The 26,958-nt window shown below is 46.3% G+C and overlaps 1 protein-coding gene across 1 annotated transcript; it reads left to right on the top strand.

Annotated features, from left to right (window-relative positions):
• The first annotated feature begins 1,982 nt into the window (after nucleotides 1–1,982).
• On the top strand, nucleotides 1,983–5,873 carry TCL1A (TCL1 family AKT coactivator A). The gene is made up of 3 exons (XM_060153225.1): nucleotides 1,983–2,102; nucleotides 5,263–5,433; nucleotides 5,817–5,873. The coding sequence occupies exons 1-3, from the start codon at nucleotides 1,983–1,985 to the stop codon at nucleotides 5,871–5,873; spliced, it is 348 nt and encodes a 115-aa protein (XP_060009208.1).
• The last annotated feature ends 21,085 nt before the right edge of the window (nucleotides 5,874–26,958 follow it).

Genomic DNA, 26,958 nt, shown 5'->3' on the forward strand with positions numbered 1-26,958 from the left:
GAGATGGAGCAGATAACATGCTGAAGGGGCTCCCCTGTCTCTGAGACCCCCCAGGAGCTATGTTTTCCCTCTCATGGAATTTCCATAAAGAAGGCTCAGGTCTCCAACAGCAGCTGCTCAATGAACTCCACAGTCATGCTTATTTCACTGATCATTTTTTGGACCCGCTTCTCAAATGATTTTCTAAATCCTACACAAGAATGATGTATACTCCCATTCAATGTTAAGAAGCCCTCGTGTGAAACTGAAGAAGTATATTATTCTTTCAAAATGGGGGCGGGAGGAGAGGGGGAATCATATTCCCAGAACGTTCAGAAGCATATCCAGCCAAATGGTTCTGATTCTTGGTCCATTATTTGTGGCCTCTTAGAAAAGCAGAACGAGTGCTAATGAAATCAGCAGACCCAGTGGCATTGTGGGTCCTGGAGCCATCCATGTGGCTGAGACAGTGGTCACAATGGCTCCTGGGTGCCCCCTTCCCTTGCCACAAGAGGTCATCCCAGCAGCACTGTTTAAGCTGGACTTGTTTTCGTTTTGACCTCAAAGCGCAGGACCGGGCTGAGACTTCCTCAACAGAGTATATGACCATATTATCTTGCTCCCAGTGGCTATCTGGTTCCGGAATTAAGAACCATTCACAGGGAAAGCCGCCTGAAAGCCACAAGTCTGAATATTAAATAGTAGCACCATTAGGGGCTGCAGTGGGAAAGAGGTTTGCTGGGCTCATGTCACCTGCCTCCGCTCCCAGCTTTACTTGGCTTTTGTCTTCTATTTTGTGTTCATGGTAAATCTAATTATATCTCCATTACCTTAGGTCACCTCAGCACCTTCCTGGGAATTAGGCTGTCTGGTTAGGCAGAGAAGCAGATACATACCTTTGCTGACAGAGGGATCAGGTGTTAAGCTCATTTTCACTTCTGAGACATTTCAAAAGATCATAAATTGTTTTCTTAGTGCCTAGTCAGAGAGATAAGAAAGAGCTGGAAGGTGAGGCACCACTGGTATCGTTTGAGCAACGAGGCTGGAGCTCCTTTTACATGTTTCTCGTATTTTATTTTCTTAATTGCCTTCACGGGCATGTGGTACAGCAAAATGAAGTGAAATTGTTTTCCTTATTCGATGTAATTTACAGAGAAATGCTTGATTCTAGAACCCCAGGGACTTTTCAAATCCATTGATCTTGGGGTGGAGAGAGGGGTTTCTTTTTAAGCATTCATTTTGGAACGGATGTTTTCACTAATGAATTCAAAGACTATAAAGGGAAAATCCCATGCTTCTTCACTACCACGTTTCAGAATAGCTATCAGATGACCACAACATCATCAATGAATGGAAAACGTGTTGGAGAGAGGGAAGGGGGGCTTCAAGAGCTGCAATTTACCAAGGAAATTGACTGCCATACCCAAATCCACAGGCTGACAGTGGTGCCGTGAACCTGGGAAAGTCCAGGCCTGCTTCAGGCTTGCACCATCTCTTCTGATCCCAGATGTGCAGGGGCCCTGGCTCCGGGCGGCCACATGTCGACTTGAGCTCCAAGCAGAGGCTCCGAGTCCCAGTCTCGAGCGGCCACACATAGTGGCTGTCCCGGACAGTGGGGCACGGGTGTCGAGGGGAGCGGAGGACGCAGGTGCCTCCTGACAGAAAAAAAGGCCAAAGCCACAGACCCGAGTGCCTCCCCAGCAGTGGGGAGTAGGGAACGGAGGGCAAGGCTGGCTGGCTGGCTGTGAGTATGGAGGAAGTCCTGGGTCTGTGGGGCTGGATCTGCGCTCCTAGACGCTGCCAGGGTCTCAGGCAGGCCTCGGTGCAGGGTCAGACCATGTCGCTTCGGCACGGCCCGCCTCCCGCCCCGCCCTCCTCCCGCCCCGCCGCGTGGGGTCGCCCGCGCACCGTCCCGTTATAAAGCATCGAGGTTCCGCAGCCCGTGGACCAGCGAGAAGCCCGGAGAGGCTCCAATCCTTGCTTCCTAGACCGCTCGCGTCACCATGGGCGAGCTCCCTTTCTTCAGGGCGCACACGGCCTTGCACCCGGACCACCTGTGGATCTGGGAAAAGGCCGTGTATGTGGACGAGAACCAGCGCACCTGGCTGCCCGTAACCATCGAGGTACAGACGCTCTGGGGTCGGGCGCGCGGGGCAGCATGGGCGTCCCATCCGTGGCCCGGGCTCTGGAGCCGGGTCGCCCCAGGCCGTGCAGGCCCTGGAGGAGCCCCTCACATGCCGCAGGGCGAGGGCGGCGGGGAGGCTCAGAAGGGCAGGTCCACCCAGGGCGGCCGGGGACTCACAGATGAAACCACTTTGCACTGAGTGCAAGGATGAACAGTTCTCCGGGCCAGGAAGGAGGGTGGGAGAAACACAGAGAGAGGCACGTTGGCCAAAGGATGGGGACCCAGTGTGTCTGGAGTGTATGAATATGATCTTGAGTAAAATAGAACTTCTCTGGGCCTCAGGGTTCTAATCCATAAGATGGGAATAATCTCCAAAGTATGATTCACACACATGGCCAATTATCAAAATCTCCATAGATGAGCCCAGAAATCTGTATTTTGAAAGAACCCTCAACAGATTACGATCAACCAAGTTTGGGAAGCACTGCTCTAGAGTTTGGAATATTTCATACCTCCTCTGTGCTTTGGAGGAAACAAATTTCACAAGGTATATAGTAGTATAAAAGCCAGTATTGAATAGACGTTGACTTTGTTTTATGTGTAATGCCTTAAGATGGCTCTTTAGTTAATTTTTTTTTCTTTTTTAAAGAAATACAACTCTCTTACAGCACTTTCCATCGGAGCATGGGTTTCCTCAAACTTAGGTGAAAAATGTTGAAACTTTCCATATATAAACCAAAGAAAGAACGTATAAAAGAAACATTTAAATGTCGTATTAGAACATTTATGTAATGTAATATCAGGACAGCTAAAAGTTACTGAGAGTGACTGTGTTCCCATTTTATAGAGGAGGAAACAGAGGCATAAAAATGTAAATCTGTTCGAAGTAGTGCTGCTTGTAGGTAATGGGGTTGGGATTCCAGAGTCATAAGCACCATCTAAACTTTGCATCTTTATTGGCTTTTAAGATTTTGAAATACATATTTATATACATATATATACTTTTTTTTTTTTTTTGCGGTACACGGGCCTCTCACCGTTGTGGCTTCTCCCGTTGCGGAGCAACAGGCTCCGGACGCGTAGGCTCAGCAGCCATGGCTCACGGGCGCAGCCGCTCCACGGCATGTGGGATCTTCCCGGACCGGGGCACGAACCCGTGTCCCCTGCATCGGCAGGCGGACTCTCAACCACTGCACCACCAGGGAAGCCCCATATATATACTTTTAAAAATCAAGTCAAATATTCACTGTAAGTCAAGTATTTGAGGAAAATTTAAGTGAATATCTTTTTTTAATCTCTGGTTGGGACATATCTTCTTCAACATGATGCTGAAACTGCGAAGCAGAGTTTTTCACCTAATCATTATAAATTCTGGACAAAACATAACCCTTTAGCAAACCATGGGGCAGGAATTTCCCCACATAACTTAAAGGACCAGTATTCTTAATATGTAAAGATTTACATAAGTCAACGAGAGAGATGAATAAACAAATGTAAAATGGTTAAAGGATATGGAAGGTTATATACTAACACAGCAAGAATGGTGATTTCCACACTTACACCTTGCAGGGTGATCTGAATTATTTTTTAACTGAGTTCTAATTTACTTCATAGACAAAAATTTTGAAAAGCTATTTCCACTTTGGAAAAATAATCATTGAACAAAGATAAGAGTCCAATTTTTATGCCAAGCAGGATTCTAGGCTGTGGGGTTTTGCAGTGAATGTGATTAAATCTCACTGCTTGTGAAGCTGACATTCTGCTGGGGGAGAAGGACAGCACACTAATTGAGGCCGGTGGTAAGTTCTGTAGGATAACTACAGTGGGAGGGCAGGCAAGGATGAGTGGGGTGAGGTCTTCAGGCTAGTCCTCTCCAGAGTTTTTCTTGTTTGTTTGTTTTTAATTTATTTATTTTTGGCTGTGTTGGGTCTTCGTTGCTGTGCTCAGGCTTTCTGTAGTTGTGGCGAGCGGGAGCTACTCTTCGTTGCAGTGCATGGGCTTCTCATTGTGGTGGCTTCTCTTGTTTGCAGAGCATGGGCTCTAGGCTTGTGGGCTTCAGTAGTTGTGGTTCCCAGGCTCTAGAATGCAGGCTCAGTAGTTGTGGCGCACGGTCTTAGTTGCTCCGTGGCATGTGGGATCTTCCCAGTCCAGGGCTTGAACCTGTGTCCTCTGCGTTGGCAGGTGGATTCTTAACCACTGCGCCACCAGGGAAGCCCTCCCCTCCAGAGTTTTAATTTGCATGTGCCTGCCACATTTTGCCCATCATTTTCTTTGAAACCTTTCTGGACATCTGGGACATGCCTCTTATGTATATCATAAAAGTTGGATTTTGCTGACATTTGTCTTTATAGACATACATTTGAGCAGAGACCTGCCTTAAAAAATGGGTGTGAGCCCTTCATGGATTTAGGGGAGAATGTTCCAGGCAGAGGACAGCAGGTGTGAGAGATTTCTGGGTGTGTGCACATCCCAGACACTGCGAGGAGGCCTGTGTGGCTGGAATGGGTGGAGAGTCCAGGATGGAACAGAAGGAGGTGAGAGAGACAGGGAGCGGCTCTGGGGGCCTTCGGGCCATGGTGAAGATTTCAGTTCATCTGCCTGCGATTGGAAGGTGTCGGAGGGCAGCCAGCAGGGGATTGACGTGATTTTTAGGTGCACACCTGGCTGCGGTGCTGAGTCTCGGCTGTGGGCCACAGGGCCGAGTAGGCGGCAAGTTGGGCAGTTGTCACAGTAGCCCAGCGAGAGGTGATGAAACAGGAACAGTGGCGGAGATGGTGACAAGTGGGCTGTCTCCTGATTCTGGGGTCTGGGGAGATCTTGTTTAAAAGAGGTTGTATGATAAAGAAGAATCCAAGAAAATCCCCCATCAGCTGAAGTAGGCACCAGACTCCATAGTTACAGAAGCTCCGGGGCCCCATGGCATACCCCGGCAACTAGGCATTTGTCACGAAGTGGACCTTTTGTGGCCCTGTCTGGGTATCTAGACCCATTCGAGTGCCGGTCATCTTGGCCCAGCCAGAGTCCCTGAGAGGAGCGTGCCTGGCTTAGGGATTGGAGCTTCTGGGAACAGTGACCACCAGCATCTTAGATGCGGGCTGGGCTGGGTGGGTGGCAGGATGGACCGTGGGTATTTGTGCCTGCCCTTCTCTTCTCTTCAGTTAGAAAGTAGCCTCCAAGTCCTCATGCGTCAGGAAGATGTCCCCCTGGGGGAGCCTGTGTGCCCCAGCCAGCTGGGCCCGTACCTGCTGCCCGTCATGTGGCAGCTCTACCCCGGGAGAAGGTACCGAGGCTCAGACTCCAGCTTCTGGCGCATAGTGTACCACATCGAGGCAAGTGTGCTTCTCCGGGGACCCGTCAGGGCATCGTGGGTGGCCCTGCTCCCCTTCCCCCATGTCCGGCCTCTGTGGTCTATCTGTTCCCTCCATTTCTGTACCAGAGGCTAAAACAATGGAGGGACTTTACAAGTGCAGATTTTTAAAGGACCAGACTGGAGAGACATTAGAAGCAAATGACCAACCACCGTCGGGGGTCTCCAGCGGAAGCCCCTGGGTGGCAGGAGCCTCTGGGGCGGGCAGTCCCAGGGTGAAGGCTGGTGGGAGGAGGGGCCCCTGGGGTCCCCCCCATGCAAGTTCCCGCCTGCCACTCCAAGCCCAGGGGCCGGGAGGGGAAGGAGAATCCCGGACGCTGGCCTCCAGCTCCTCCTCTCTCACAGTTCGGCGGCACGGAGGACATGCTCCTGGAGCAGATGGCAGACCCAGAGTATGAGTGACGAGGTGAGCCCCCGGGGCCCTCCGTGAAAGCAGAACTGACCCCCACCCCCCGACTGCGCTGCCCTGCGACGGTCCCCAGGGTGGGGGACCCAGGCTCTCTCCTTTAACACCTCAGAAGCCAATCATTTTTAGGCCCCCTTCATATTAGGGGCACACAGCTAGCTGCACAGTGCTTCACAGGTGTGGGCACTGTCCCTTGATCATCGCATCCACCAAGCTGGGTAGTATGAACTTTACAGGTTATAAAAAGGGGTTTTGAGAGGCACAATGACTGGTCCAGGTCACAGAGCCAGGTTTCAGATCTGGGTCTTCCGACACCAAGCCGCTGGCTCGGACGCAAGGCCTCGGCTCTGGAGACCGGCACCGACCACCCAGCTCGCCCGTCCAGACTCTTCCCGGCAGCTCCACTCCCACGCACCCCGCACCCTGCCCCTTCCTTCCCTTTGCCCTTGACCCTGTCTTCTCTCGTCCCAGGTCCTGCAGCTCCCATCTCCTCCCGCCCCCTGAGCCCCAAGCCTGCCGCGGCGATGTTCGTGCTTGTGTTCACCTTCGTGCACCCGCCCTGTGTGTTCTGCTCCGCCACACCCAGGTCCAGGAGCGGAAGGATGGGCAGAGGATGAGCCCCCCCACACCGGACCTGCCTGCCGGAGAGGTCGCGTGCGGGTACAGCTTTCTCCTCCTGCCCCGCCGCACCCGTGTCTCCGGCTTTCTCAGCGGCCCGATGGTCTTCAGCCTCTGTCCCCGTTCTGTCCCTCCCAGCAACTAGCGTCACGTCCGGAATGCCCTGGGCTGCTTCTCATTCTGTCACCTCAGCTCTGTGTCCTTCCGGCCGTAGGGGATGGGACCTACTCGCCTGGGCCTGGTCTCTGAGCCCCTGGACCAGCTGTCTCCTGTGGTGCCGGCCCACACATGCCCACACCTCGGCCAGCGCCCCCTGCCCCAGCAGCCTCGAGTGAAGGCCTGAGGAGGGCCCAGGTCTGTGCTCAGGACCCAGAAGCCTGCCGGTCAGCGATCCCCAGCCTGGGATGTGGCAGGAGGCTGGACAGGCGAGCACTGTGGATGGGACCTCAGGTTGCCCACCTGTAGAAGGATAGAGGTTGGAGGTCCCCCTGTTTTACAGGTGCCCGCAGACCTGGATGTTATGAAGTTGTATGTAGCGTGAACACTTTGTAATGTTGGTTGATTAAATGTAAGACAGTTCATCTAACTTTGTGCCGGACCAGCTTCTATCCTTGACCCAGATTCTAGTGGAGAGAAGCGGGAGCAGATGGTCACTGAGTAAGAATATTTGAAATGGAAAGAATATTCGTGAATTTAGCGTATATATATTTTTACTTTGGAGGAAAGGTTGGAATTTTCTTTTTTTTCCGTATAATCCAAATGCTCAAAAGCCCAGTGTTCTTAGAGGTATAATTTTGACACCCATTGGAATAAGTGACCTCAAAAAGTCTCAATCAGCATCTCCTGGTATTCAAGACCCCCCACCCCCGGCCCTGTCCTCCTCACCCTCCTGGCCCAGCCAGCTCTAGCTCCTCTGTCCTCTAGCTCTAGCTCCTCTGTCCTCACCTGGGTAGTTCCAATCCCAGCAGGAGTCCCTCCTCCCTGAAACTGTACCCAGCCATCCAGCCAGAGTCCCTTCCCTACTTCACGTGCCCCGCAGTCACAGCCTAGCCCCGATGCCTCCTGCCTCCTTCTCAAGATCCGCTGCCCCTCGTCTACCTTCTGAACAGGTAAGCAGGACCTCAGGCATTACAAAGGGATGCCTTCCAGTCAAAGGAATCCATTCTGTGTGGAATACTGCTCCTCTCCACTTAGTGTGACTTTAGTCTATAGCTCTTCATCACAGAGCGATGTCAGGGTAATGACACAAATAGGTTGTTAAGTATCTAATATGAGAATTATATAAGAAAATACTACATTTCCTATTTTTTATTCTCTGACCCCAGTCTCCTTACTCGGCCCTAGACAGATAAGCGTCAGGTACCACGCGTGCCAGGTGTGCATCTTTTATCATTTTAACCCTATCGCCTTGCATGGTGCTCCGCAGTGTAAAAGTTTGGTCTGTTGAAGCATCAAAACATCAGACCAGGAGGAACATCAGTGATCAGCCAGTGGCCTCACTTTAGGAACAGGTCCAGGAAGAGGAAGGTTCTCATTTGGGGCTAAATGCTTGTGTGTCCCCCAAATTCAGATGTTGACGCCTTAACCGCCAACGTGTGTATTTGGAGGTGATTAGGGTGAGAAGAGGTCCTGAGGATGGGGCGCTCATGATGGAATTAGTGCCTTTTTAAGGAGAAGAAGAGAGAAAGATCACTCTCTCCACATGCACGCACCCAGGAAATGCCAGGTGAGGACACAGCGAACAGACAGCTGTCAACGAGCCCGGAGGAGGCCCTCACCAGACACTGGATCTGCCAGCACCTTAATGTTGGACTTCCAGCCTCAGAACTGTGAGAAATAAACATCTGTGCTTTAAGCTGCCACCACCACACCACACGGAGTCTGTTGTGTTCTGTTACAGCAGCCCGAGCAGACCAAGACAGTTCTTGTGCAAACTTCTCTTGTTCATGAAACTTTGGCCATCACCGTGAGGCTGAGGGCTGCAGATACAGCAGTGAACAACGCTAAGCTGCTCTCATTGCAGCTTTCATTCTGGAAAAAGAAGAACAAGAAGCTTGGAACGTGCAAAATCCTACAATGAAAACAGAACACAGTAACCTGGTAGCGAGTTAGGTCAGGTGGTGAAGGAATTCCCACCTGTGTAGGTAGCCTTTAAGATTGAACCTTGAAAATGAGAGGGATCTAGATTCTTCTTAAATCAGGGAGGAGAGTCCCAGGACAAGGAGATGCAAGTGCTGTGCAGGTTTAATTTGCTATGGAGGGCTTGTCTGGTGGTACAATGGTTAAGAATCCGCCTGCCAATGCAGGGAACAGGGGTTCGAGCCCTGGTCCAGGAAGAACCCACGTGCCGCGGAGCAGCTAAGCCCATGCGCCACAACTACTGAGCCTGCGCTCTAGAGCCTGCGAGCCACAACTACTGAGCCTGCGCTCTAGAGCCCGCGAGCCACAACTACTGAAGCCCGTGCGCCTAGAGCCTGTGCTCCACAACGAGAGAAGCCACCGCAATGAGAAGCCCGCGCACCGCCATGAAGGGCAGCCCCCGCTCACCGCAACTAGAGGAAGCCCGTGCACAGCAACGAAGACCCAACGCAGCCAAAAATAAATTATTTTTTTTTAAAATTTGTTATGGAAACTGAAACAGCAAAAGATCTTCTCACTAAAAGAAAATGCTCTTTTATGAGCATAAGTGGCCCTAATAAATTAACTATAAATGCGATGCAGAATCTCAGTTTTCCACAACAAGAATGACTTTGGGGTTGTGGCTGAGACAGCTGGGTGGACAATGATGGAATAGTGACACCTCCAGTTGGCGAGTCGATAGGCTGTTGATTGAATATGGATCTAGAACTCAGGTCAGGACTAAAAATATCAATGTAGAAATCATTAAGATATCAATAGCAGTGAAAGCCAGGGGCCTGACCTAGGTCCCTCTTGGAGAGATGGTGGCATCTTTGAAACCTGGAAGCAAGTGTTTCCAGAGGGCCGCTGTGGTGGGCTGGGGAGCACGCCGATGAGGGGCTGAATAGAGAGAAGTGGGTATCAGATTTGGCCACGTGGAGGCTGGTGGTGACACTGTCAGGGAAAGTTTGCTGTGACGGGGGCATGGCCCGGTTGGGGTAGGCGTAGGAGGGAAGGGGAGGTGGGGAGAGGCAGCCCTTCTAGGAGCTTTGCTGTGGAGGAGGGTGGCGTCGAGGGAGCTTCAGCGGGAGGTGATGGAGCCCGTGTGTGCAGCCCAAGGAAAAGGCCAGCAGAAGGGACAAGCTGATGAGGCAGAGCAGAGAGGCTGTAGTCAAAGGACCAGCATTCCTGAGGAAGCTGAGTGGGATGGGCCCAGGCACAGATGTATGTTGGCGTCTGACAAAGAGCTTGAGCCGCGATCAGCATCACGCCAGTCTTGTTTCATTTCTCCCCATACAAAGTTGGGGTTCGTGTTTTTGCTGAAGTATTTTAAAGGCTTAATATTTCACCCACAAGTATTTTATTATGTATCTCCACAGAGAAAACTTTTTATTCCTGATAGCCACAATACCATTGTCAACCCCTAATAAAATTAACTATAATTCCTCAATACATCTGAAGCCCAGTCTGTTTTCACATTTCCCCAGTTACCTCAAATGTCTTTCTGCAGCTGGTTTAAATCAAGATTCAGACTGCGTGTGGTTGATGCATCTCAAGTCTCTTGTGATCTATAACCCACTTCCTTCCTTAGAACAAACCAGGTAAACTGTCCTGTAGACTTTCTGGATTTGGTGGACGGCATCCCAGAATATCCTTTAATATGTTTCTCTTCCTCTTATTTCCTGTCTTTAGAGACTTGATTAGATTCTGGTTTAATTCTTTGGGCACAGATACCCACAGGTGGTGCTGTGTGCTGCTCATTGCATCAGGTCAGGAAGCGCATGATGTCAGGGTACCACTCTGGGTAAGACTGATCTATCATCCGTCATGACGTTCGCCATCAACCTGTCATCTGCGCCTTTGGCATCTTTATGATGTACCATCATTCCTGTCCAAGAATATGGTTTCTCTTTTATTTAATTATACATTTGTGTCTTTCAGGAATGTTTTATAGTTTTAATCATAAAAGTTTTGCATATTCTTTTTCTTTCTTTTTTTCTTTATTTGGCTGTGCCAGGTCTTAGTTGCAGCACGCACTATCTTCGTTGCCATGTGCAGGATCTTTTTTTTTAAACATATTTATTGGAGTATAATTGCTTTACAATGGTGTGTGAGTTTCTGCTGTGTAACAAAGTGAATCAGCTATACATATACATATGTCCCCATATCTCCTCCCTCTTGCGTCTCCCTCCCACCCTCCCTATCCCACCCCTCTAGGTGGTTACAAAGCACCAAGCTGATCTCCCTGTAAAAGTTTTGCATATTCTTGTTGAAACTATTCTCAGACATTTAATTTACTTTTTGTTATCGTAATGGTGTCTTCCCTTTCATTATATCTTTTAATAGGATATTGCTTGAGGGGTGTATGTGTATGCATGTGTGTATAAAATAGCTATTATTTTCTGTATGTCAATTTTATATTCTGCTATATTACTAAAATACCTTATTATTTTTTAAATTGAAATATAGCTGATTTACAATATTGTGTTAGTTCAGGTGTGTAACAAAGTGATTTGGTTATACATATATTTATATGTATATATCTATATTCTTTTTTCAATTTTTTTCCATTATAGTTTATTACAGGATGTTGAATATTGTTCCCTGTGATATACAGTAAATCCTTGTTGTTCATCTGTTTTATATATGGTAGTGTGCATCTGTTAATCCCATACTCCCAATTTATCCCCCCCCACTTCCCCTTTGGTAACTGTAAGTTTGTTTTCTATGCCTGTGAGTCTGTTTCTGTTTTGTAAATAAGTTCATTTGTATTAGTTTTCAGATTCCACATATAAGTGATATCATATAATATTTATCTTTTTCTGTCTGACTTCACTTAGTATGAAAATTTCTAGGTCCATCCATGTTGCTACAAATGGCATTATTTCATTCTTTTTTTATGGCTGAGTAATATTCCATTGTATGTATATATACCACACCTTCTTTATCCATTCTTCTGTTGATGGACATTTAGGTTGCTTCCATGTCTTGACAGTTGTAAATAGTGCTGCTGTGAACATTGGGGTGCATGTGTCCTTCTGAATTAGAGTTTTCGTCTTTTCTGGATATGTGCCCAGGAGCGGAATTGCTGGATCATACGGTAACTCTATTTTTAGTTTTTTAAGGAAACTCCATACTGTTTTCCGTAGTGGCTGCACCGATTTACATTCTCACCAACAGTGCAGGAGGGTTCCCTTTTCTCCACACCCTCTCCAGCTAAAATATCCTACTATTTACAGTAGTTTTTATTTATTCTTTGGGTATTCCAGATACATGGTGATAGCATCTGGAAGTAGAGATATTATTACCTCTTCCTTCCTAACTCTTATTGTTGTAGTTCCTTTTTCTTGTCTAATATATTCAAAGCTATCATAAGTAGTAATAGGCATTCTTTTATTTTCTTAACTTTATCGGGAAGGCCTCTGGAATTTCCCTGTTAAGTATGATTCTGTCTTTGCAGCTGAAATATTTATATTTTATCAAGTTAAAGAAGTATCTTTCAATTCCTATTTTAGAATTTTTAACATGAACAGGTATTGAATTTTGTTACATGCCTTTTGAAGTCTAAGGAGATGATTAGATGATACTTTTATTAAACTCTATTAGTATTATATTGATATGAGGGTATTGACTCTTTCTTACATTCCTGGAATGAACCACACTTGATCATGATGAATAATGCATTAATGTATTGGTGGATCTCTTTGCTAATATTTTATTTTAAATTTTTGCATCATAGTTAAAATGGTCTGAATTTTTTTTCTTTTTTCCCCCCTCTCAATCTTTGTCAGATTTTGACATAAAAGTTATATTCACTTCATAAAAATAACTTAGAGGCTTTTCTTTTGTTCTACCCTGTAATACTGTAAACTGCGTTAAGATTATCTTTTTTTTTTAGCTTGGGAGAATTCCATTCAAGCCTGGTGCTTTTCTGGAAGGAGCACTTCTACAACTTCCTGTTTCTTCTGTGGAAATTGGCTGTTTAAGCTTTTTAGCTATACTGGATTCAACTTTGGTTAAATAAATTTTCCTAGAAAAGGATCCATTTCATCTAGGTTTTATATTTTATTTTCATAGTTATTCAAAATAGTCTCTGGGATTTTAATATTCTCTCTGGATTATTATTGCCCCTTGTCATTTCTTATTTTGTCTTTTTTGTGCTTTATCCCATTTAGTAAAATTAGGTTTTGTCTATTTTATTTCCCCAACAGCCAACTTTTTGACTCATTTATTAATTCTATTGTTTTGTTCATTTGTTTTCTGTATCATTGATGTCTGTTTTTATCTTTAGTTCTTTAGTTCTATATTTGTTTCTGTTGTCCCTTTTCTAGCTCTTTTGAGTGTTTATTTTCTTTTTAAATTTTTATATAGATATTTTATGTAACAGCTTTACTAAAATGTAATTGACGGGGCTTCCCTGGTGGCGCAGTGGTTGAAAATCTTCCTGCCAATGCAGGGGACACGGGTTCGAGCCCTGGTCTGGGAAGATCCCACATGCCGCGGAGCAACTGAGCCCGTGCGCCACAGCTACTGAGCCTGTGCGTCTGGAGCCTGTGCTCTGCAGCGAGAAGCCGCGACAGTGAGGGGCCCGTGCACCGCGATGAAGAGTGGCCCCCGCTCGCCGCAACTAGAGAAAGCCCTTGCACAGAAACGAAGACCCAACACAGCCAAAAAAAAATGTAATTGACGTACCATACAATTCACTCTTTCAAAGTGTCCAATTCAGTTGTTTTTAGTCTATTCACAGTTTTACAACCATCACCATGGTTGCCTATTCTGGGTATTTCGTATAAATGTCATCATACAGTATGTCTTCTTCTGTGACTGGATTCTTTAGCATAATATTGTCAAGGTTCACACGTATTATGGTGTATATTAGTATTTAATTCCTTTTATGACTGAATAATATTCTATTACATGCATATGCCCCATTTTATACAATCATGGACATTTGGGTTATTTCTGCTTTTTGCCTATTATAAATAATGCTGCTACAAACATTCACACACAGTTTTTGTGTCGACACGTGTTTTCATTTCTCTTGGTTATATACGTAGGAGTGGAATTGCTGAGTCATATGGTAACTTTTTTTTAACTTTTTGAGGAACTACCAGACTGTTCTCCAAAGTGGCTGCAGATTCCCACCAACAGTGTATGAGAGTTTCAATTTCTTCACATCCTTGTCAACACTTGTTATTGGGCTTTTTGATTCTAGCCATATAGAAGGTATAAAATATCTCATTGTACTTTTGATTTTGTATATCAAAAATCAAATGGCATGGCCATTTGTATATCTTCTTTGGAGAAATGCCTATTAAGAGCTATTAAGATCTTTTGCCCATTTTTTTAGTTGAGGTTTAATTGACATAAAACATATTAGTTTCAGGTATACAACGTAGTAAGTTGATATTTGTACACACTGTGGAAAGATCACCACAGTAAGTCTAGTTAACATCAGACCTCATACATAGATTTCTTTCTTGTGATGATAAATAATTTTTACTCTCTTAGCACATTTCAAATGTGTAATACAGTATTATTAACTGTAGTAACCTTGCTGTACATTAAGTCATCATGACTTATTTATTGCCCACTTTAAAAAATTGGGTTATTTTCTTTTTTATTACCAAGTTATGAGTTCTTTATATATTCTGGATTCAACTTCCTTATCAGATAAAATTTACAAATATTTCCCCCCAATCTGTGTATTGTCCTCTCACTTGTTGATGGTATCCTTTAAAGCACAAAACTTTTAAATTTTGATGAATCTAATGTATCTATTTTTTATCACTTGTGGGTTTTTTTGTTTTGTTTTTTGTGTTTTGCGGTACGCGGGCCTCTCAACTGTTGTGGCCTCTCCTGTTGCGGAGCACAGGCTCCGGACGCGCAGGCTCAGCAGCCATGCCTCACGGGCCCAGCCGCTCCGCGGCATGTGGGATCTTCCCAGACCGGTGCACGAACCCGTGTCCCCTGCATCGGTAGGCGGATTCTCAACCACTGCGCCACCAGGGAAGCCCATCACTTGTGTTTTTGATATTATATTGGGTTGGCCAAAAAGCTCATTTGGGTTTTTAGTAAGACATTATGGAAAAACCCAGATGAACTTTTTGGCCAACCAATATCACAGAAGGCTTTGCCTAACCTTCACAGTCATAAGGTTACTCTACATTTTCTTCTAAGAGTTTTAAAGTTTAAACTCTTACATTAATGTATATAGTCCACTTTGAGTCAATTTTTATGTATGTTGTGAGGTAGGGGTCCATGTGTATAGCCAGTTGCCCCAGCACCATTTGTTAGAGAGACTTCTTCTTCCCACTGAATTGTCTTAGCACTCTTGTCAAAAGTCAATTGACTGTAAAAGTAAGGGTTTATTTCTGGATCCTCAGTTCTATCTGATTGATGTACATACCTGTCCTTATGCCCATACCACACTGTCTTGATCACTATGTCTTTGTGGTAAGTTTTGAAATTGGGACATGTGAGTCTTCCGACTTGGTTCTTCCTTTTTGTTGGCTGCACAGTGCAGCATGCAGGCTCTTAGTTCCCAGGGATTGAACCCGTGCCCCCTGCAGTGGAAGCAGAGTCTTAACCTCGGGACTGCCAGGGAAGTCTCTGTTCTTCTTTTTCAAGATTGTTTTCATTACTCCATATTCCATATTCCTTGAATATCCATATGAATTTCAAGACCAGCTTGTCAATTTCTGAAAAGAAGTCAGCTTGTATTTTGATAGAGACTGTGTTGAATCTGTATATTAATATGGAGAGAATTGCTGTCTGTATTAATCTGCTTAGGCTGCCAAATCAAAATACCATAGATTGGGTATTTTGTTTCAATGGTTACCTTTATACTAATATCTTAGGGTAATATTATTACTCCTTCTTTTAAAAATGCTATCTGTTGTAGCATTGTCCAAAGAACTTGCTATAATGATGGACATGTTATGTATCTGTGTTCTCTAATGTGGAAGGTGTACTGGCTACATGTAGTAGCTTATGGAGCACTTGAAATGTGGCTAATATGATTGAGAAACTGAATTTTAAATTTTATTTACTGCTAATTAAAATTTAAATAGCCAGGACTTCCCTGGTGGTCCATTGGTTAAGACTCTGTGCTTCCACTGCAGGTGGAGCAGGTTCAATCCCTGGTCAGGGAACTAAGATCCCACATGCTGAGCGGCATGGCCAAAAATAACAATTTTAAATAGCCATGTATGTCTGATGGCTACCATGTTGGATGGTGCAGGTCTTTTGGTTCCCTACTATGAACATTATTGAAATTAGTAACCTCTTCTTCCCCTCCCTTCCTCTCCCCAAAGTATCTAAAGTGATATCCATTTAGTGCTAAATAATACCTTTGAGGCAACCAGCAAGCTTACTTTCTACATAATCTTTCCCTGCTCACCCCATTTTTGATAGATGAATTATGTCTTCATTACTGGAGGATATAACATAGTATTTTTCACCATTGTGCCTACTAGCCTTCATTCTACAGTTACGTATGTTCAGTGCTCACAAGTAGTTCTTACAAAAAGCTTCTCTAAAGAATCTTGATTGTCTGAAACTTATTGTTTAGTAGATCTCTCAGGAAGGGCACACAGAAGCAATATTCCCTGATTCCCTCAACTTCATCACAGTTTTTGTCTTTTATAATTGAAGGTCACTTTGGCTGAATAAAATCATTATTGGCTCACATTTTCTTTCCTGGGTATCTGTACTTCGTTACTCCATTTACGCCCTTATGTTTTAATTTAAAAGTATACCATGAAGGTCTAATCCCATATAAGTTACTTGGTCATTTTACCTTATGCCAAAGGATTTCAATTCTATAAAATCTGATAATTTGAATAGACTATGTCTTGGAGTTGACTGTTCTTCGTTGTATGTCCCAGGTACATCATGTCCTTTTTAAATACACAGGTTCAAGTTATTTTTTGTTTGTTTTATTTTCAGGAAAGTTTTTAAAAAATAGTTTTGTATATTCTACTCCACAGCCTTACTTTTCTGAGGTTGGGGGGTGTGGGGGGGATTTATTATGTATATGTTGGATCTTCTTTGCCTGTCCCCTATATCCATCACTTTCACTTGACTCCTTTGGAAGAATCCTTCTTCTACTGATTTATTTCTACTTTCTACACTATTTTTCTATTTCTATCCTTGTTGCTCTGCTGGATTTTGTGAGGGGCTTTGAGGAGATTGGGAAACAATGCCATTGTTACTAAATTGCCCTGATCCTTATTGTGTTTTAAAGCCACTTTGTTAGTGTCACTGTATTTTGCTTACAAAACAAGTTTATATACAAAGGGGAAATGTCTTTAGAAATATACTAATTCTAAAAGATTCTCCCCCATCTCTTTATACCAAACAAGTTATCTTGAACTAGTCCAGTTAAGTCATTGTCAGTGAGTGAGTCCTCCTAGTTTTAGTGAGTGAACCTCCTAGGGCAAACACAATTTATAAATTGTAGTGAGAAATTTTCCAAGAAAATGCTGAACATTCCTAGTTTTGAGGTGAAAAATCAATAGCCCTTGAAACTATTAAATGGAACATTTCAATAATACGGGAGAGCTCTTTGCACTTCTCAGTAATCAAACTTATAAACTCAACTTTGGCACCTGGTCCAGATGATACGGGACTTTATACAGCAGCTTCCTTGGTTAAGATGCCAGTTACCTGGGCCTGTGAACTTGGACAGCCAAAAAGCCTAAAATCTAGGGCACTTTGTGCTGCTCTGATTGGATGGTGCCTCCCCTCAACACTGGCCTCATCAGCCCACTAACCAAGGGCACCAAGAAGCCATGTCCATTTTCCCACCTTTTTGGTTGGATTGTACTGGGTTAAATATCTGAGTGTCTCATTCCTACTGATCCTATGACTCTTGAGGGCCATGGATAACCATAGTAAGTCTTCGTCCTGGAAGGGACACACACAGATTTAGCATATCTTATAGAAGAATAATAGACTTGGATCACAATTTGATAATCCCATCTGGTTCATTGTGAAATCCCCTGTGTTTGATGTGGTATGTTTGTCACCCGGGGCACCCCATCCTTATAGACAAGATTTAATTTAGCTCGAACCCCCCCCCCGACCTCCATATAACAATTCACTACCCCTCCAGAGATTTCATGGGGTCACACATCTGCCCATCACCCCTTACTTCAAGTTCTAGCATCTGCTGATTTTCCTTGGTTTATGGGTAATCTCCCATCCATCCCACTCCTGTTCCATGCATATCACCCCACCTCCCACTGGGCACCGCTGTCATTCCTTTACCAGAGGGCTGCAGGTGACAGACATTGGGGGCATGCTTGGAGTTAAGTTTGAGGGTTTGGGGAGGTTTTTGGTTCAACACTCAGATTATGCTTTAAAGTGGGATATTGAACACTGGTTTTGTAAAGCCCCTTAGCCATTGTTAGAGCATTACCAGCCCCTCCGCGCTAAGCCCATCACCTCATCTTTCTGGGCTCTTCCCTCCTTCACAGACCCCCCCTCCCTTCTTATAACTAATCTTTGAAATGCTAACATTCTTACCTTATTATGCAGAACAACTTGGTTCTGTTTGACTTGGGGCTAGCTTTTCTGAATTCAATGCCCCATCAAAGTGTTCTGCTAAATAAAGGATGAATCATTCCAAGGAGAATCTCTCCTAGGAGGCGGAGCTGCTGTGGTTAATTTCGGGTTTTCTATTTTCTTTCTTTTTCTGCTTCCTTTCTTCCTAGTACACCTGCTCAGAATGTCTGAGTTGGGAAGGGAGGGAGGAGGGGAGAGAGAGTTCAAACGAACAGGACTCATCAAGGAACACTTTCTGGAAATCAAGTGAGACTCGGTCTGCTGAGAAATGTCCTGGGGTGTTCCAGGAGAGGGCCAAGGCCAGGAGGAGGCCCAGGACTGAACGCAAGCCTGCTTGACTAAGTAAGAGCCATTCTGAGAACCTACCCCTCAGGGATATATTATTATAATGATGCCTCCTTTACACACAAGAAAACGGGCTTAGAGGGATTACCTACCTTGCTCTAAGTTAACAGAGCTAGTAAGTAGCAGACCTGCATCCAAACACAGGGATCCTGGCTGAAGTCCATGCTCTTATTAGTCACCATGATATTATACAGACTTGGAAACAAACACGCTTGGATGGAAGCCCAGTCCACCTCTTACTCAGACCCACAGTAAAACGTCTCACTTCTCAGAGCCTCAGTTTCCTCACTGTAGTAAGACAGGTGCGTTGAAACCTAGCTCAGAATGTCATCGTGACTATTAAATCAGGTAAAAGCTGGAAGGTGTCTGGCACAGACTAGATTCGATCAGCTGTAATATTCCTCCTTTATGAAATTTTCTGTGTTGAGTGGAAAGTATCATTAACGGCGTTCTTAAGGGGAAAAAATTTAAAACTTTCTAAGATAGTTTTACCTTACTAAAAAAAGGAATCATAAAAAGTTGAGGGACGAACCAGATGTCAATACCTGTTATTTTTATTAATATTATTTAAACAGGAGGGGAGGAATGACTTGGTCTTCAGCTAAAGAAATAAAAAATAGGGCTTCCCTGGTGGCGCAGTGGTTGAGAGTCCGCCTACCGATGCAGGCAGGGGACGCGGGTTCGTGCCCCGGTCCGGGAAGATCCCACATGCCGCGGAGCGGCTGGGCCCGTGAGCCATGGCCGCTGAGCCTGCGCGTCCGGAGCCTGTGCTCCGCAACAGGAGAGGCCACAGCAGTGAGAGGCCCGCGTACCGCAAAAAAAAAAAAGAGAGAGAGACGAAATATATTGCAAGAACAATACAATTTGCTCTATTAAAAAAGAGTCAAACAATTGGTTTATTTGAGGGGCTCACCTTAAAAAACATGACATATATAATCACAAATAATTAGGTCGATTTTTGCTCCAAGTTACAGCTGCCTTTTTTCAACATTTCTACTTCCCTTGGAGACTGTTTAGCAAGGTGACAGGCACCCCCATCCCTGGTTGCTTCAAGCTACCTAAGAATGAATTTATCCAGGTGTTAATACCACAGAATGAAAAGGTAAACTTGAAATAAAACTGTATTTTTAGCTTTGTAGCTACTTAAAACACAGGTCTTTGTATATATAAACAAAAGAATAAAACTTCGGTGTTATGCATTTTTCCCTCTCACGTTTCTAGAAATCCTTTTAGACAGAGATTTGTAAGTATCGCATCCTGACTTTTCGTTAATCCCAGTATTCTTTAAATGTACACAGCCACGGGAGTCTCCCCTTATCTGTGGTTTCGATTTCCACGGTTTCAGTTACCCACAGTCAACTGGGGTCAGAACATATTAAATGGAAAATTCCAGAAATAAACAATTCATAAGTTTTAAATTGTGGGCCATTCTGAGTAACTTGATGAAATCTCACACTGTCCTGTGTAGGACAATGAATCATCCCTTTTCCAGCATATCCCAGCTGTTAGTCACTTAGTAGCCATCTTGCTGATCAGATCAATTGTTGCAGTATCACACTGCTTGTGTTAAATAACGCTTATCCTATTAATAATGGCCTCAAAGCACAAGAGTAGTGATGCTGGCAATTCGGATACACCAAAGAGAAGCGGTAAAGTGCTTCATTTAAGTAAAAAGGTGAAAGTTCTCAATAACGAAAGAAAAAAATCATACCATTAAGCTCTACAGTAAGAAGGAATCTTCTATCCATGAAATTGTGAAGAAGGAAAAAGAAATTCGTGCTAATTTTGCTGCTGCAACTCAAACTACAAAAGTTAGGGCCACAGTGCATGATAAATGCTTAATTAATATAGAAAAGGTGGGCTTCCCTGGTGGCGCAGTGGTTGAGAGTCCGCGTGCCGATGCAGGGGACGCGGTTTCGTGCCCCGGTCTGGGCAGATCCTACATGCTGCGGAGCGGCTGGGCCCGTGAGCCATGGCCGCTGAGCCTGCGCGTCCGGAGCCTGTGCTCCACAACGGGAGAGGCCGCAAAAAAAAAAAAAAAAGATGGAAAAGGCATTAAATCTACAGTAAGTTATTTTGAGAGAGAGACCACATTCATATAACCTTTATTACAGTATATTATAATTGTTCTATTTTGTTATTAGTTATTATTGTTAATCTCTTACTGTGCCTAATTTATAAGTTAAACTTTATCACAGGTATGTACATATAGGAAAAAACATAATATATAGAGAGTTCAGTACGATCCATGGTTTCAGGCATCTACTGGGGGCCTTGGAGCATATGCCCCATGGATAACGGGGGACCCCTATCCTTCAGTTCCAAAAGGCTTGGTGTAATTAGCCCACTGGTTGGCAATGCGAGGCTGACGGCCTGTAACGCAGGACAAAAAGTCATGAGGTTGGGGTTTCAGCCCCAACTTACTAACTTCCTGCAGGAATGAGTCGCACCAGCCCCTTTCTGCACCTTGGTCACCTCCTCTGTCCAGAGAGGGACTAGTTAGTGTGATACATGATTAACAATCTCCTTTTAACCCCACAAAGCAGTAAGTACTCTTGCTATCCCCGATTTCCTATTGAAAAAATAAAGTTCAGCAGAGTGGTTACTTGCCCGAAGTTAGTAAGTGTGTGGCCCAGAGGTTGCCAGGATCCGTCCTACTTCTGGCTCCCAGTATTCGTGTATTCAGCTCAGTCCTTGGCCCTGAGCTAGATGCACGCGGCAGGTGCACATCCCAGCACAGAAGGAAGTGCCTTGATGGTGATTAACAGAGGGCAGTGAGCAGGGATGCAGGAAGGGTCGACTGTGGGTGGGCCAATCAAGCAAGCCCCTCTGAGGCGGCGACACTGGGGCTGGAACCGGAGGTGGCGGTGCTAGCTGTGCTGAGAGCTGAGGGGTGGGCTTCTCAGCTGGGGGGACACCAAGCAAGCCTGGCAGGGGCGGACAAGGCCCCATGTTCCTGAGAAAGGCCTTGCTGGCCAGGAAGATAATTTTGTGCTAGGGGCCTTGGGGAAGCCAAGAAGCATCTGACTCACCTCCTGCTGCAGCACAGAGGATGAATTGTAGAGGCACAGGCCTGGATGCGGAGAAACCGATGAAGGCATCTAGGGCAGAGGCCGGCAAACCTTTTCTGTAAAGGGTCAGATAGTAAAGATTTTTGGCTTTGTGGGCCATAAAGGTCTCTGTTGCAGCTACACAACTGCCATTGTCGTGTTGAAAGCAACCACTGGCAATACATAAAGGTGAGCGTGGATGTGTGCTAATAAAACTTTATTTATAAAAACAGGGGCCTGGTGGCCCATAGGCTACAGTTTGTCACCCTCTAGTCCAGGTAGGAAATAGGAAGATGAAGAGTACTGGCAGTGAAGATAAGTAGGTGGAGAACCACCTGTAATTATTTTTTGGTGGGAGGTTGTTTTTCAGTTCTTTAATATCAACTTTAATTGCACAAGTGAGACATAAGTATATTTTCCTTATAAGAAAATTAAACATTACAAATTTGACCACACCCCAAACCCAGGTGTACTAGCTGCTATTTTTTTTTAAATATTTATTTATTTGGTTGCATTGGGTCTTCGTTGCAGCAGGCAGGCTTCTTAGTTGTGGCTCGCGGGCTCCTTAGTTGCAGCAGGCAGGCTCCTTAGTTGTGGCATGTGGACTCTTAGTTGCGACATGCATGTGGGATCTGGTTCACAGACCAGGAATCGAACCTGGGCCCCTGCACTGGGAGCATGGAGTCCTAACTACTGCACCACCAGGGAGGTCCCCTAACTCCTATTTTTATTTCTGGATGTATCATCGTCGGCCTTTTTCTCTGTATCTATACTTACATATACCTAATGAACTATGTGGTATCATTTTATGATTTTTTTGCAGGGCAGGGGCTGTATGAATGGTATCCTGCTAAAGGAGTTTTCACACCTCTCCCCTCCCCTCGCCTCTCGTCTCCCACTGTTAAAGAGACCTGGCACTGGCTGGGCTTCCTGGGCTCTTGAGGGCAGCGTGAACTGCACTTGAGAATGCCGCTCTGCTCCACGTAGCGGGGAACCCGGAAAACTGCCTTCAGATCGCTGCATCACTTGGTCCTGATGGCAGGACAGATCCGTGGCAGAGCCCTCCCTTGCTCTGGGCCCCGCTGCAAGCAGGCCATGTTCTAGCTTGGAGGAGATGTCCTGTCCTGCCACAAACCACAGGACCCTAAAACCTCACTGAAACTTCACGGGGGGGTTAACTCCTATTTCTGGATACACATGTATCTTATGAGGGCAGCTGGGGTGCCGACCACTTCCTGCTCATCAGGTCAAGTAGCACGAAGTCTTCAATAGAGTGACCAGCACGATGCCCTGTGAAATGCCAAGGGTCAAGGTCCCTGTGGACTTACTGTCAGTGGTGGTGTTTTCTAGTGTTTGGTCATTATCTCGTATTTGTTATGTTCTGTGTGGTTATAAATCATTTGAGGGGAGCAGGCCACCATCATGCACAGCGCTGGGGGGCACCGTTCCCTCACAGTATGAACGGGTGGTGTCCCCGGGGTTGCGTACCTGGGCAGCCAAAGATGGTGCCTTGTTTTCTCAGCCATTTGCTATCTTTAAGAGGAAGATTATATTTCCTTTTTACACTCCTTTTCTCATTCTCTGCATAGACACTTTTCTCTCTCTTCCAGCTGGCTGCCTTCCAGCATGGACCTTTTGGACTGGTTCTACTTAGTTTTCTTTGCTGATTCTTTCTCTGTCATGCTAAGAATCTGGCATTTTTCTTTTTGCTTGTCATACCTGTTCTGTAGATCAGGGATCAGTAAACTATGGCCAGGGAGCCAAATCTGGCCTGCTGAACGTTTTTGTAAGTAAGATTTTATTGGGACACAGCCATGCCCATTTGTTATGCGTCTTGCATGGCTGCTTTCATGCCACAATAGCAGAATTGAGGAGTTGCTACAAGGGCCACGTGGCCTGCAGAGCCAAAAATACTGTGTGGCCCTGTATAGAGTCTGCTGACCTCTGTTCCAGATAGTTCTCTCTTCTCCTCTGGCAGCAATGACCTCTGATGATGACCTCCCAACCTATGAATTCAGCCCAAACCTTTCTCTAGACCCACACATGTGTCCAGGGCATTTCAACATGGATACCCCACATGCATCTGAAACTCAGTATCCCAAACCCAACTCATGGCTTGATTGACCCTGGATCTCTGCCTCGCCTCCTTGCATGTTCCCAACTCAGGACCCCGCTGGCCAAACCACTGACCCTGAGCGGCAACCTGTCTCTAGCTTTCCCATCCTCGCACATCTGCTCGGTCACCAAACTCTGTCCATTCTCTCTCCTCAGCTGCTCTTGCATCTGTCCGTTCCTCTCCATTCCCACAGACTGTGCCTGGTGGGGCAGAGGAGAAAAGCCGGGATGGGGGAGCTGGGAGACCTGAGCTCCAGCCCTGGCTTTGCCACAGGTGACTACGGACCGGACCGGGGGCGCATTGCTGAGGCCCGAGTTCCTCACGTAGAACAATAGACATGGCGGGGCCTGACCTGCCTCCTGGGCTTGCTTTAAGGATCAAGCTTTCACATCACATTGTTTCACCTTGAATCTGTAACATAAAGTGCTGTGAGGATGGCAGGGCGTGGTGTAACGGTGAGGATTCTTCTACGCTGCTTCTTCCTCCAGGCAGCCTCCCCGGATCCCCCAGCTGCATGACACCCGCCCCCTCCTTCTCTTGACACACTTTGATAGGCCTCCCTTGCACTCAGCCCTGATGCACAGTCCCCTGGGTATGTGCTCAGTCTTGAGGGCAGGGATGAATTCCTGCCCATTTCTCTTTCCTTCAACTCAGCATAGGCCTAGCCCAGAGTTGAGGTTCTGTAAATGTTTGTGGAACTTGGCCAAATGCCCTCAAGGAGCTCCCAGACATGAAGAGAAACAGACACACAGATGAGCAATATGGCCGGGGGGGCTTCCCTGGTGGCACAGTGGTTGAGAGTCCGCCTGCCGATGCAGGGGACGCGGGTTCGTGCCCCGGTCCGGGAAGATCCCACATGCCGCGGAGCGGCTGGGCCCGTGAAGCCATGGCCGCTGAGCCTGCGCGTCCGGAGCCTGTGCTCCGCAACGGGAGAGGCCACGACAGTGAGAGGCCCGCGTACCGCAAAAAAAAAAAAAAAAAAAAAAATGGCCGGGGCAGAGAGATCGGGCACATAACATCTAATCGTTCCCATGAAGGAAGATGTCCAGTGGGAAGGGCCTGGGAAGGGCCAGGCCTGGGCTCAGCCAGGATGCAGGCATCCCAGAATGTGTGCCCAGCGTCTGTTCCCATTGGTCAGTGCGTAGGCAACAAGGGTAGTGCAGGCTTTCAAACATGACCCCTGGTTTTGGCCGAGTGGAGGGAGAACACTCCTGCAGAGAGCATCCTTCATGGTGAGTGATGCTGACATACGAGGCTCCTATACATACTAATTAAACCACCTGTTGCTGCCCATCATCCTTTACAAAAAGATATTTTTCCCTGTGTTCTGCGGGACAACCTCTCCTTTGTCCATCACCCGAAGTCATTAACATAATCCCTAGTAGCTGCTTTTAGTCTTCAGCTCTGGGCAGATGGAACTGAGAACTATTTTCTCACCTGCACCAAAGCAAACTGTCAAGAGGTGTTAGACCCAGACTCCAGGAGCCCACACCACAGACCCACACCCCACTGATGAACGCATGGAGACACGCATTCAGGAACCGCGCAGAGGATGGAGGAGACCGCACTGCGGACTTCGAGCTCGTGGGTGTAAGCACTCCTGGATATGCCCCGGGAGTGATTTTAAACATTTCGATGTGCTTCTGCTCTCTTTGCTCTCTCACATGCCAAACCTCTGTCCTGGATGGCCTGAGACAGCTACCTCCTGGAGGGAAGGGCAGACTTAGACTTTGTTCCAAGGACACGGAGAGAGATCAAAGGCTTCTGACATTTGCAATTGGATTCCGCAGCAGCACAGCACCCTTGCCAGCCAGGCTGCCATCCTGTGAAAGGATTTCCAGATTTTTCTTGTCCTCGAGCATATTAGCAACAGAGCTCCATGACCTAGGAGAAGCAGAGGAGAGCCTGCTGCCTTTCCTGCCCCAGAGTCAGGGCAGGAAGGGGAGGGAGGAGGGAAGTCTTGCCCAGTATGTCTCCTGGAATCCTTCCTTGTGTGTGGCTGGGCTGCAGGCTGCATCCGACATGCCCCCACCCATCTCAGGCCAAGGGGAGGGGAAGGCGAGCTGAGGGGAGGAGGGTTTTCTTAAGAGCCAGTTTGTCAGATCACAGGAGCTTCTAAGTGGAAGGGGCTCAGCCCAGCCCCTGCTCTCGGGTCTCCCTTTCCTTAACCACTCCTCCACTGCGGACTTGAGTTGTGACCACAGCACTCCCTCCCCTTCCCTCTTCTGCATGCATGCAAGTGTTTTTCTAGGGCAGTGATTCTCAACTGGGGAAAATTTTGCACCCCTCCCGGGGCGGGGGGACATTTGACAATCACAACTTGGTGGGTGGGTTGGCAAAGGGCTACTACCAGTACTTTATGGGCAGGGACCAGGGATAGTGCCAAATATCCTACAGTGCACAGGACAGCCTTTCATGATGAAGAATTATCTGGTCCAAATGTCCACGGCGCTGAGCTTAGAAACCCTGCTCTTGGTAAATACTCTAGGTATGGCTCTGTGTGCCATTTTAAAACTTGATAAATGCTTCTGAATTGTCCACCAAACCTCCAGGGTGTCTATAACGATCCACTCCCACAACATGTAAGGCTTAACTTCTGCCAAAATCGAGGATACGCATTTCTGAATTCTGAAACCTGCACTTCCCAACGTTGGGCGTCTCCTCTTCTGTAAATTGCTCATTCCTGGCATTCGCCCATTTTTCTTTTCTTAGGGAGTTCTAGGAGTTCTCTATGTATTCTGCACTCTAGTGCTTTGTATCTAGTCCTGATATTTCCACCCTTGCTTTTTTAGCATCTTGTCACACAGAAAATGCTGAATTTGAGAAAGTTAATTGTCTCACACTGTCTTTTGCTTTCTCTGTCTTGTTTAAGGTGTTTTCTATCCCAAGATCGTGAACACATTCCCCTGCGCTTTCTTCAGTAATTTTACGGATTCATTTTTAAGGTTAGGACTTTAATCTGTTGGTGATCTCTTCTCATGACGGGTGTGAGGGAGCGAATTCCCTCATCTTGCCGTCACCAAATTACTGCCCTGCCCTGCATCCACGCCGTCCTCTTCCTCCCTCTGCTTCCAAGGGCAAGACCTGTCAGGGCCCCGGACTCTGCCTCACCCTTCCCCGCTCAAGGGCTCTTCCCTCTTCACCCAGGACAAGCGGGAACATCACCCCTTGTGAAAGCTCACGCCTGCTACTGGATCTCCTGCTGCAGCTGCAACAGTCTTTGCCTTTTCATAGCCCAGCCTCACGAAGAGCCCACCCTCCACT

This window comes from Lagenorhynchus albirostris, chromosome 1, assembly GCF_949774975.1.
Source record: "Lagenorhynchus albirostris chromosome 1, mLagAlb1.1, whole genome shotgun sequence".
In the NCBI taxonomy this organism is placed as follows: Eukaryota; Metazoa; Chordata; class Mammalia; order Artiodactyla; family Delphinidae; genus Lagenorhynchus; species Lagenorhynchus albirostris.

Coding starts and splice junctions, on each gene's coding strand:
- TCL1A (XM_060153225.1), top strand. CDS start 1,983: ATGGGCGAGCTCCCTTTCTTCAGGGCGCACACGGCCTTGCACCCGGAC. Junction 2,103..5,262: donor GGCTGCCCGTAACCATCGAG/GTACAGACGCTC, acceptor TCTTCTCTTCAG/TTAGAAAGTAGCCTCCAAGT. Junction 5,434..5,816: donor GCATAGTGTACCACATCGAG/GCAAGTGTGCTT, acceptor CCTCTCTCACAG/TTCGGCGGCACGGAGGACAT.